Source organism: Athene noctua, chromosome 1 (assembly GCF_965140245.1).
Source record: "Athene noctua chromosome 1, bAthNoc1.hap1.1, whole genome shotgun sequence".
NCBI classification, from domain to species: domain Eukaryota; kingdom Metazoa; phylum Chordata; class Aves; order Strigiformes; family Strigidae; genus Athene; species Athene noctua.
The window spans coordinates 28599042-28612065 of NC_134037.1; the positions used below are offsets into that span (position 1 = coordinate 28599042).

At 36.6% G+C, this 13024-nt stretch overlaps 1 protein-coding gene across 4 annotated transcripts in view; it reads right to left on the reverse strand.

Moving 5' to 3' along the window:
* HMGCLL1 (3-hydroxy-3-methylglutaryl-CoA lyase like 1) overlaps positions 1 to 13024 on the reverse strand; it is a 138101-nt gene that overhangs the window by 85026 nt on the left and 40051 nt on the right. For 3 of the 4 annotated variants that reach the window (XM_074895770.1, XM_074895773.1, XM_074895771.1), the window contains 2 exons: positions 5421 to 5484; positions 800 to 988 (listed from right to left, as the gene is read on the reverse strand). In XM_074895770.1, the coding sequence (XP_074751871.1) occupies positions 800 to 988; positions 5421 to 5484 (253 nt within the window). The remainder of the gene's footprint in view (positions 1 to 799; positions 989 to 5420; positions 5485 to 13024) is intronic. The other variant, XM_074895772.1, reaches the window with a different exon arrangement.

Consider the following 13024-nt stretch of genomic DNA (forward strand, 5'->3'; position numbering starts at 1 on the left):
ATTTGTAAACAGCTTTTGATTCTGTAACATTTAGTAAAAATAGGTCTCCTTAAGAATGCATGTACACATGAAGATATTTTTCAAGATTATATGTTTACAAAAACTATATTAGAACTTGTAGTCTGTTTCTTGCATCATGCCCTATTCTTAAAATATATAAACACAAAAGGAACAATATTTCTTATGGAAATTAACTTTTTCTGATTATTTAGCCACAGATTTGAAAGAAGATTAAATGGGATATAAAGTTGTTGATAATCTTATTTGGAAGGTATAATTGATACACAAAAAAGCATACTGAAGGCATGTTAACAGTGATAAATTACCTAGACCATTCCATCTGTGTAAATAATCACCAATAATTTAGATTTATCCATCTGAAATCAAGATGTAAATATGCATTATTCTATTGTACATTTAGACACCTCTGTAAAACAGAAATTTTAGTGAACAATGAGCATACAGATGTCTCTAAGAAAAGTTGAATCTGAGATATCAGAAAAAAAAAAATATTTATCTCCCTCATTTATCCAAAATCAATGGAATATAATAATCACCACTGTTTCTTAGTGATTTTGTATGGAAATGAAGGTAATAATTACATAAGAATTGACATTTTTTTGCTAAAGCAACAGCAATACCTGTGGACAATGAGATATGTCAGCAATACTTTCTGAGAGTTTAGTGAGTGTCTTTGTTTTTCTAGCAATTTCTTTAAGGCTGGCATTTTTTTACATCATGCATTTGAATTAAACTAAGACTACTACTATGATATCTATAAAATGAGAACCTGAGTTACCTGTATGGCTGTGAGGATATTGGCTAATGCCTGGCCATAGGTGTCATGACAATGAACAGCAAGAGCACTCGGAGGGATTTCTTTCATAACAGCTTCCAACATTCTTTTCATACTTCCAGGAGTCCCCACACCAATTGTGTCCCCAAGAGAGATTTCATAACAGCCCATACTGTACAGTCTCTTAGATACCTGATCAGAAACAGAGAGACATGAAAAGGTCAAGACGAAAGAATACAAAATAAATAACATACATTAAAAAGGACACATTTCTGTATAGGTTTCAGGTTTTGACCCACTGAGGTGGAAATATGTATCAGAAACCCTCTATTGATTCTTGAAAATTGTCATCCAAGAAGAACATCCCATAGATCCTCTTATATTAAATTTATAGTTCTGCTTCTGTACATGGAAAAACCAACCAAGCCAAATCCATCAAAAACTTGCTTTTTGACTCTCCCACAGAATCCAAATAAGCAAGGTTTTACACTATGAATTAAGTTTCTGTCAAGCCCTTTCCCAACATTTTCTTCTCTTTGGGGATTTCCCAGCTGTTTGGTTTTCTCCATGCACTTTTCAGCTTACAAGTTGTACAGGGTAAAGACCTGCCCTTTTGTTTGCTTATTACACGGAGCCAAGCACATGGCTGAAATAAGACAATAAATAATTAACAAGAAGCCTGATTTTGCTTTCTCTTGGCAATGAAAGCATCAGTGAAAACTGAAGTTTTAACATGTTGCAGTTAATATTAATTTTGCTTGCTTTTCATGAAATCAAACATTAAAATACTAACAAAGCTTAACTGTAACTTAATTAACATTCTAAAGTTTTACAACTTTTCTTAATACCAAACAAAACCATATTTATTTACTAATATATTTATTTATGTAAGTAGAACCCTAAATGTTTCTGGAATTATGTCTTTGAGTAGTTCTTTGTACGAGTAAGAGATTGAGGTCTGGCTCCATAATGTTTGTATAGAGAGAGACAAACACTCAGAAGCACAAAATCATGTTTGCACCAGAAATATTGCTTTAGAAACTGAATGTAGGATCTTTCCATCTTAGTTCTGTTTAATTTATCTGGAAAGGGTTTCACCTTATTTTCAATTTCTGATTATGTTTGTCCCCTTTAGGATTCTCCACTGCGTATAAGCAATCCCAAAAGGCCACTCCACTGAATGGAATCCCAGTCTGGAAATTAACTGTTTAGAAATGAAAAAATACGACGCTTTTCCAAGACATCTTCAGTTGCACTGCACTCTGCTGTTAAAGCAATTCCAGGACTTCATCAGTGGGATTGCTGTGAATATGTCTGAGGAAGCTGACAAAGTGCTGCACCAGCAGTCTCGGAAGTGCTGGATTAATACTGCTGTTCACTTAATTCAAAGAACAGCTGAAAAAGAACTTTCTCAATTGTTCTTCGTAAAGCTTGGAAGTCCTACAACTATTGCAAATATACTAAAATTATTTGTGCTTTAAAGTCAAAGAGCTCCTGGTTCGTATCAACATAAATTCAATATACACTTTAAGAAAGGAACATTGACCAGATTGCAAAAAGGGATTCTATCTCACAGCATGTTTTTATATCATCAACACATGGCAGGTGTTTCAACTGGACTCCTGTTGTAAGAAAAAAAAGGATCATCTGCAGTTAGTGGTGGATTACCTCTAGTTAATCCCCAAACCTCAGTTTTTGTTTAAGAACAGGGTAAAGGAAGCAAACTGCATTTTTTTCTCATGTTCTTAATTCATGATTCAAAGTTTTTCTATATGAGCATTTCAGTGATGACAAAGAGACTATATAAATTGTTAGAAATATTGCATTTACTTCTTTCCTTTGCTCAGTCCTTAGGTCTTTCAGCTTTCTGAAAATAACGTTCTGAAAGATGAAAGAGGAGAGGGGGAAACTCTGCTAACAAGCTGAGCATCATCACTGACTTGTCATGATCTAACCTTAAACTGACCCTTAAAAAGAGATCTATATTTAATTTCAAGAAGAATGTGCATGCTTGGAAGCTGAATGGGAGTTTTTCATACCAAATTTTCTATCCTACCATAGGAGGAGGCAGCCCATTAGTTATAGTTTTGTAAGTTTTCAATGTGAATTTTTGGGAGGAGAGTGGGGGAGAACACACAGTTTTGTCAGTGTAATCAGGATGTGACTATGAGCTTGTAGCTTTGTTGATGGAACAAGGTTGTGTTATGCACCACTGAGCAGTTTTACTATGCATGAGTCTTGTGCTACTCCCTTATGACCCTGACACCAAGCATTGATCAAAATGGGAGTTGGTGACCCAGCACTGCAACCCCTTAGGCATGTGAACAATCCTACTGCTGGAAATAATATCTAAAACCATACTCTTAAACTGAATACAAAAGGTCATAATTGAGTTACAGATTATTTTAAGCAAACAGCAACATTAAAAACACTGCAGTCCTTGTGCTGTAAGAGCAACTTCATAATAATCCAACAGCATTCAAGTAAGAATAGACACCTTTTCTGTAGCCTGATCAGCCTGTATGCTGGATAATACTTACATGAATTCACTGCTCTAGGTTAAAAGGAAGCTAAGGAGAGAAAGCAGCAGGCAGAAAAATAAAAACAGCCAAGTATATGACTGGAAGACAGTGGAAGACAACTGCCTTCAAGGATATAAGGTGCTTCCAACAACTTTCAAGACTTATTTGCCTAAGGTTGAAATCCAAAAAACACAAGATGATAAACGGTTAAGCAGTGACTCCATTTCAAGAAAAAGCAGAGTGATAAAAAAGGACTATGTAGTTTATTTTAATAGATGAGAAATGGGGGGGTGGTGGTGGTATAAAGAACCATATGGATGTACCAGACGTATTCTAGAAGTCTGAAGGCATCTGAAGTTTGAACTCACTAGATTACTATGTGTAAAACAGTTACATACCTAGTAAGCCCAAAATACCTGTAGTCTGGTTAATGAGCCACCTCTCCTAATTGGTTTTGCTTCAGCTAAAATAATCTTTTGCTTAAAAAAAAAAAAAAAAAATTGGTCACTGCCATTGACTACATTAAGAAACAGTCTAAACCTTTCAATCAAAGCTGCTGATCGCAGTGCACAGTCAAGGGAGTCACACACTCCTATCCTGAGAAAGATGATGACCTGAGAGGCAGCCTTCTGAGAGGGTTTAGCACCATGGCCAGTATTTTGATAATTCTGATTCAGCAAAGAATGAATAGTAGTGTTTATGTAAAATCCATAAACAGCTAATCAGATGCTTCTACATAAACACCAGTGCTTGCTCAATCAGGGCCTCAGTAACTTTAATGAGGCAGCTTTTATTCTTAAACACATACGTGATGGTGTACAGGTAGGTACACAAGAAGACACTTACTAGGATGAAGACAGAAAATAAAATATCTGTGTGAGTAAAAGTTTGCATGTTTGCAACATTAAGGAGTACTCCCACTACAAACTGAAAAGGAGCTCTTCTGTGCAAGGAGAGTAGTTAAAAAACAAGCAACACATGGATAGAAGCCTGTTGGGGAACATGATATTGCAGTAAGCAATTTACTAACAGCACAGCTGAATCTGTCATCACTGCTCTAACTAAAGCTGTGTAACTTCTAACTTTCACTTCATATTAAAGCCAATTAATTTATGAGTACCTTCCAATTTAGTTTTTTTTTTTTTTTCAAAGAGTGTGAGTATATGTGGCTGCTGTGGGAGAAGTGTTGTCACAGGTTCCATCTGGAATGTATACTAGAAGATGCAGGAGAACAGGACCTGAAAGCCACACATGCAGAATGCAATATATCAGACAAATGCTGACTAGCTGCTAGAGCTACAAAGGACAAGTGGGTTGGAGATTCTGCTAGTTCACCAAAACTAGGTGATTAAGTGTAACAGAGAATTCTTTCTCCAGGAGGAAAGCCAGTATGTTCTGCCTTGTGACTCTTGAATTCTCTCCACGTTCTTCTGTCCATTTCAGCTTTCATGCCCTCTTTGCCTTCCTGAAAAATTTAACACACTTCACTCATCTCTTTCTCTGCTGGAAAAAAAGGCTGGACTAAGACATCATCTTTCTTCTCCTTTATCCTAAATGAGAGAAGGGAGTGGAAAGGGAAGGTACAGCTTATTCCACCATAGCAGTAGAGTAAGTTTAGTAGTAGGAAATCATGCTGAGGATGAGTTTTGGTTCATTTGTCAATCATGACATTCACCAGAAGCAAAATGTTGTAGCAGTGGCTCTACCAGCTGACCGCACAGTACGCTTATCCCAGCATAAAACAGATTTAAAAGCAGATACCCTTTTCTAGAGGTTGTGCTGGAAATCACCTTATACAACATGGTCCACCAACATACGCACTTGAGTCTAATTCCTTAAGCACTTCCTTACCTTCTTGTCGGAGGAAACAGCACATAATATTTTTTCGGTAACATTCAGAACTTACTATTTTCCTTAGATTTGACTTCATATAGTTGAGTGAGGTTATGCACCCAGTTTTAGTATTAGCTACATTTTGTGTTTGTTTTCCTTAAATTTTATGCATTAAAGATCTTTTTAGGATTAAGTAAGAACATTACTTATAGACACTTTAAAATGTATTTTTGATTAATTAAAAAGACAATCCAGAAGTTCACTCTTACTTCCGCCACTTTGGCTGGTATGATGTTTCCTTCGTATGGGCATCCCAATGCGCATGACACATACCTACGATAAAAATAACACATAAAGATACTTCTGTTCTATATATGCATATATGTATCCATCCATGTTACAATAAAAAAAAAATATATATATAATTTTGAATACTTAAGCCAGTCAATGTAGAATAAATATTTGAATGAAAAGTTAAAATTACATCAGATTAAAATAGCAAGTTTATCAATTTTCTTTTTAAATTACAGAACAGGGATTTATAGCTTTATTTATGCTCAACATATGCCACAAGTTATAAAGGACTGGCAATGCAGTCAAGCTAACGCTGCTTCAGAAGTCTTCAATTTTTCTTGGTATTTCCTTCTTAAGTTGTAAGAGCCAGCTCACATATTGCCTTGCCTAGCCCACACAAGGTATTCAGGGGAAGGTATCATTTTCTTCCTTGTGCTACCTACCTAGATCATAGAGAGCAACACACGGACACAAGCAACTTATAAAAACACCATCTCATAAGTCATTAGAACTGTGTTAGCTTTCACCCTCTATCTCTCTATTGGCATTTCTGTCCTAGAGCCCCAGAAGAATTACAGCTCCATTGCAAGCTGTAGTTTAGGTATGCCTTGAGACAAGAAGAAACTGAGAAGCCAGACTGTGTCAGCAGCAATTGACTCCACAAAGCAGAAAAACTGAAAGCCATAACCACGCCTCCATTGTTCAGTCTTAATATTGTGCTAGCACAGAATTTGGTTTAAATTTCTTCTTATTAATGACAATTAAGAGCCATGAAATTCCAATTAAACTTCTAGTTGTTTATCTTAAATTGATTAGGAATAGGATTGAACTAACCAGAAACACTCATTCAAAATCAGAAGAAGTGTGGCTGTAGAGGGATTTACAACAGATTCAGAGGCGGGCAGGCAGAGCCCTAATCCCAGTGGGAGGTTGCTCAACTGCTTAACAGAAGAACAAGAGCCTTCAACAATCCCCCATCATTCCCTTTCCCTCAACACTGAAGGATATAATGTAAAAGTATACACTGTATAATGCAAATGGGATTGAACAGATGCCAGTTTGTATGTAGTCAAGGTCTGTAGGGTAAAGGATGTACTGTTTCTTTGCAGTTGAGGGAGAAACTGATTGATAGAAAGTGAAATTAGGATGAGTAACAGGCAAAAACAAACTGTGAAAAAAATGTCAACATTTTAATGCATAGAACATATTCCATTCTTTATATGAAGTTATGGTGTTGGCACCCTGGAAGTAGCAGTAAGAATGAAGCAAACTTTGAACCTAAAAAGAACTTGATTAGCCCTGACAAAGAATTGGAAATTAATTTTGTTTCGACAAAAGTGGTTGGGTCCATTACAACCTGCTCATAGTTTTAGTCCAGATGCCTACTAGGCATGATTTCAACTATTTGTATGTCACTATGAAAACCAGGTTTTTGAAACTTGGCCATAGACTTCATTAAATATCACCCCCAAGTTAGATGTCAAAATTCTAAATTTTCTTATCTACATTAAAGATAAAAAAGTAGGTACTGTGTTAACAGTTAAACACTACCCTGCTTTTCAGTGACACATAACCAAAAAACAATTAGGATAATTTCCTTATTTTTTTATGCATACACAGGTTTTTAAATGAAACCAAGCACAAAAAATTTCACACCCAAAGGACTGCTTTTTACATAACACTACAGTGCTTAGAGACAGTCTTTTACTGAAATTATTTTGCAACATAAACCACAGCACTTATTCTGAAGTGAGCAAGAACAGTATCAAATACAAAGTTAATGCGAAACATACAGTATGTATGTGCATGTTCCCTTTAATTACATATATCTTTACATGTTCCTAACAGCTACATATGTTAGATCAAGAAGACAGTGCATTTGGTAGTGATAATGTGGCATGAATGACATCTGGAATGGAGTAAAGCAAACAAAAGTAAAAGCAGACCAAAAGGTATCTAGAGAACAAGGGAATACTCCCTGTGGTTCACACCAGTGAGGAGAAACTCGCCTGAGCTTACGTAATTCATCTGGGCCTGCTGGGGTATGAAAGTATGTAGTGACCTGAGGAATCTGCCTACTACGATGTACAAATCTGTTTGAAATTATGAACTCTCTGCATGCTTACACCATTGTGACTAGACTGATGTTTTAAACAAAGAAAATATGATAATCTATTTGGGCATCTGATATTTAATATTAAACTGGAGAAAATAAGGATTACTGACAGAATTTGACAGATAAAGAACTTCCTACCAGAAAGAAAACAAAGTCCTGTGGAGAATGAAAGAACTGTTTTTCAGTAGAGTTCATCAAGGATGAGCTTGGCAGAATTTTATCTAGTATTTTCATTTAATCAATTGGCATAAAAACTAGAGATGTGGTGATAACATTAAATTTCTTGGTACTGCCAATACAGAAAAAAACACTAGGATTCCATAGAGAAAGGACAAAAGCAATAGAAACGGGACTCAGCTGATGGCAATGACAAAGCAAGTTAAATTCTTAAAATGAGGCCCTAAGAGTGAAATGCACTCCAAACATATCAGGATAAGCTTTTTTAACAGAGGATGTAAAATATGAATTCCATTTCCCTTGCTATATTCTTATTGGAAACAAGAGATACAATTTGAGTCTGTTATAGCAAAAGTAATGCAAAGTGGAAGAGATGCAGACAAGAACATCTTGGGGGTGGGGGTGACCTGGGGGTGTTGATTGACAGCCGGCTGAACAGGAGCCAGCAGTGCGCCCAGGGGGCCAAGAAAGCCAATGGCATCCTGGCTTGTGTCAGCAATAGCGTGGCCAGCAGGGACAGGGAAGGGATCTTACCCCTGTACTCAGCACTGGTGAGGCCGCCCCTCGATTCCTGTGTTCAGTTTTGGGGCCCTCACTCCAAAAAGGACATTGAATGACTCGAGCGTGTCCAGAGAAGGGCAACGAAGCTGGTGCAGGGTCTGGAGCACAGGTCATACGGGGAGCGGCTGAGGGAACTGGGGGTGTTTAGTCTGAAGAAGAGGAGGCTGAGGGGAGACCTCATCGCCCTCTACAGCTACCTGAAAGGAAGCAGCAGAGAGCTGGGTTTGAGCCCCTTTAGCCTAGTAGAAAGCGACAGGACAAGAGGGAATGGCCTCAAGTTGCGCCAGGGAAAGTTCAGACTAGATATTAGGAAGCATTTCTTTACAGAACGGGTTGTTAGACGTTGGAATGGGCTGCCCAGGGAGGTGGTGGAGTCCCCATCCCTGGAGGTGTTTAAGAGTCGGGTCGACATAGCGCTGAGGGATATGGTGTAGTTGGGAACTGTCAATGTTAGGTCAATGGTTGGACTGGGTTATCTTCAAGGTCTTTTCCAATCTAGACGATTCTGTGATTCTGTAAACATGCTGAAGAACTGCTTAGAAAGAAAAAAATTAACATGACAGATTTCCAGAAAGCAACAAAAGACACAAGTTTAAAGAAGTCTGGTCAACTGCAGCAAACACTACTGACAAGTCAAGAAGAATGAGAATAGACTACTGTTTCTGAGATCTTGTCATCAGGGAGTTTGGTGAGAGCTGTTGCAGTTGCAAGCAAGGAACAGAAGCCAAAGTGTAGGAGTTATAGGAGGGAATCACAGAAGAGAGTCTCCAGACAGTAATTATAAACAGCGCCTTCAATGAGCTTAGGAATGAAGAAGAGATAGGCAATGAGATATGATATGAAGAACCAAGTAGGGTCAAAAGTGCAATTTTTAAGAGGACAAACGCTTGCTTATGCTGCAGTGGAAAAGAGCCAGAGGACAGTGAGAGGTTAAGAAAGAGAGTAAGGGAGGGGAGAAATAAGAGGAAGAACAGAACATGGGGTCACTGGGGCAAGTGGAAGGGGTACACACGAAAAGTAGACAAGAAACTCCTGCTGCTCTGACAGTGGAAGAGAAAGAGAAAGGATTAGGGGAAGGGAGGGAGAAGAGAGTGAAAGAAGGAAGTGCATACTGTATCTATTTTTCCTTAGGAGAAAAAGCAAGATACTATGTGAAGAAAAGCAGCAGAGGGAAAGAGGCAAGAGTTTTGAGCAGTGAGTTACAGAGGCAACTGGGATTTAATTTGGGGATTCAATTAAGTTGGAGAATACAGCTGTTTTCTAAAAAGATGGCGGGACTGAAAGAAAAAGACTTCATAACAAAAAAGACTGTCTTGGTCTAAGGATATTCACCAGAGACACTCCACAGTATGAGAGCAGAAGCAAATATCTGGGAGTTCACAAAGCAGACTGCAATGGAAGTGTTTAATTCTAAGTATGTGCTTAAATCTCTGCTGAATCAAGGCCAGACATTTTAGTAGCTTAACTACGTCTTTAGCATGCAATCAAGAAAAGAGCCCATGCAACCAGAGGTGGAAAGGATCTGCAATAAGTGAATGTATCTGTACAGCTGCTTTAGGAACACACAGGTAAATGCTGTTTTGCTCACTCATGTTCTGTGAAATCAGAATTTCTCCCTTCAACAAAAAGTGATAAAAGTAAGTTCTCTATTTGTTTCACCTGGCAGAGTTTAACCAGTCTCTTGCCTGTTGTACAGATTTTACTGCAGGTGAGTATCATTCAGTCTTCTCCTAAACTGTTTTCTATGCATATAAAAACAATTAAAAAACAAAACCTCAACAACTTTACTGTGTAATATTTTGGACAAAAATGCTGAACAGTCTCTGGGGATGGGGAGGGAGAAGGAAGAGGAAGAGAGTTTTCAATTTCTTTCAGCAAGCCAAAACCAAATTGCAGTGTTCCACAAATGGTATAGACAATGTAAGGTCCCCACGATCAAGGTCACTAGGAATGGTGATAATCACCACACCAGCCCAATGACTGCGAAGTGCAGGATATAAAACCACAAACATGGTAAATGAGCAAACTTTTCATAACCAAAGTGTGTTAAAAGGAAAATTAATCCAACCAGAAACTGAACTCCATGTTGTAATCAGCCCTTTGTCAGCTTGTTTCAGCAAGAGTTCCAGAGCCAGATCCACAGCTGCTACCACAGCTGGAAGCACAGAGCCTCCTGAGAAGCCAGTTGCAGACTCAGATGCTGCTGTTTCCTGTTTATTATTATAGTGTAAGTTCGCATATAATTTACCATGTTCACTGCAGATGTATTTATTTTTATTGGATGTTCGTGCTAAAATGTATATGCCTATCATTTGGTGAATTCATAATATTAAGGTTGATATATGCTGTCTCTTTGCAAAGGAAGCCATTTGTTAAAAACGGGCAATTTTAACTGTAAGGAGAGGGGAAATACAAAGAAGAGAAGGGAGAAAGGAGATTCTTCCAGAAACAGAATCTTCAAGCCAAGCCCAAAATGTGTAAATAAGGCCAGGATTTTTCTTTCACATTTGATTTAAAAAAACAAACAAACAAACAAACAAACAAAAAGAAACAACTTCTCCATGTATTTAGAGACCAGTTGCGAGTAATATATATACTATTCAAAGTGAATCCTATAGTAATATTATTTGTTATTATTTTTAGAATGCCCAGAAAACACTCAAATTGTGAACTATATTCTAGACAGTAAATTCTCTAAAACTAGAACCATTTAACTTTTAATAACTATCAAATTATCCATGGATCAATCAGTAACACACTAGAAAACACATTATATCGTTACCTTATAATTTCATACTAACATTTCAAGTCTGACTTTACACTACCCTTTAAGAAGAAACAGGGATCATTTTAACTTCCCACAGGTATCCCTCTTTGTTTTGTTTTGTTTTTTTAAAAAAGCACCTTTTTTCACCTACTACTAATATTTTCTTTCTGTAGGCACAAAAAACTGCGTAAAAGTTGGTATAAAGTTATTCCTAAGGAAAATCTCTCCTCTTACATAATGAAATCATCCAGTATGATAGAGACAGTAAAATGGCTCCTATACCCTTTTGTTAACCTGTCCCCAGTACAGAGAAATGCACAAGTCCCCACATCACAGCAATCTCTAACTTGTCCAGGGGACTATGACCAGCAGGCTTAATACTGTGTAACCCTATAGATTTGTTTGCCATTTGAATACTAAAATGTGTTGCTGCCAATTAAATGTTCATCTACATTTTGTTGTTCCCATAATCTCAAATACAGGCTCAATTCTAGTGACATGAGGTGTTAAATTGTTTTTATTACCTAAAGAAGTGATAATGGTTTATTATCAATATGATTCTGACTGTGCTAAACTATACCGCATAGTCTAAAAATGGGGCTTTAAAGCAGTGTAAAAAAACCATGTGCACTCCAGCCCTAAGTATTCCAGAATACCAATCATGAGTTCAAAGTTTCTGTCTGTATTTATAAAACGTACACAGGTTTAAACTGTATTGATTTGTGCAAAACTGATTTGCTGGAGTTTATCTCACGGTACTTCTAATTAGGTATATAAAATACAGTATTGTAAAGCCATCCAAATATCTTGAATTAAGGTATTTAAGATGAACTGTAATAAAAGAAAAAAAGAAGTGTTATTGAATTGAATTATAAAGAACAGATTGCCTTGATAATCATGTTTCACATAATCAGGATGTTTCTTTATAAACAAAACAGACTCAAAATTACTTGTTATAAAGTATATTAAAATAAAATCGATGTGTTCTTCCACGTTTTTTCAAAATAAATTTAAATATCACTAGCACAAGATAAAGATAACTAAAATGAATTCTTTCTCTTTAAATTTCCACTATTTAGTGTCTTAGCTTGTATGCTAGCATCAAAGTGAGCAATAAATATTTCTCATAATCAACAAGGAATTATATCTGTTGTAACCTGTAACCTTTATTATAATACAATATAGAAGGTAATAATAATACTGCATACAATGATTTGTTTGGTATCTGTCACAGCAAAAAATATTGCTATATTTCAAGTATATGAACCACTATTTGAATTCTATATAAACACAGATGTAAGTCAAATATTGATACATTTCAATATGCTTTTATGTATTGAGAACGTCACCATACTGCTCATTCTTAAAAGACACAGTACTATAAACAAAGGAGTTACATACATCAGTTTAGAATTAATGTGTGATAGCATGTGCTTTAATTTATGAAGCAGCAGCTTTGTAAGGAAATGATTCTAGAGTTACTTTACAGCAAACATTTGTATCTGTTTTTCTAACACTGAACCTCTAAACATCTGCATACACCTTCACATTTGCACATGCAAATAGTCCAAATGGCCTCAATAGCACTATTCACATGAAAATTTTTCAGGACTGGGACATAAATACAGCTTTCAATTGCTGGTCATGGAGAAGTGTTTTTTAGAAGAGAAAATAAAACTACAACCTTTCAGCTCTTCTATTCCCAGTTAATTTTTATTAGGACTAAGACAGTTCTATACAGAACTGAATGCTTCAGAGGGAGATAGGTTGACTTTATTTCACTGTCACAGGACACAAAGTAGGTAGCGAAGTACCAACTGTGGAAAAGAAGGAAACACAGGTCCTTCCTTACTGTATTCTCTAGTTGTATTGTACCAATTGCGATTTATTTCTGTGTCTTTTTAAATTTTGAAAGACATTAACTTGGAAGAATCTACCTTATTCAGAATTTAAGTAAC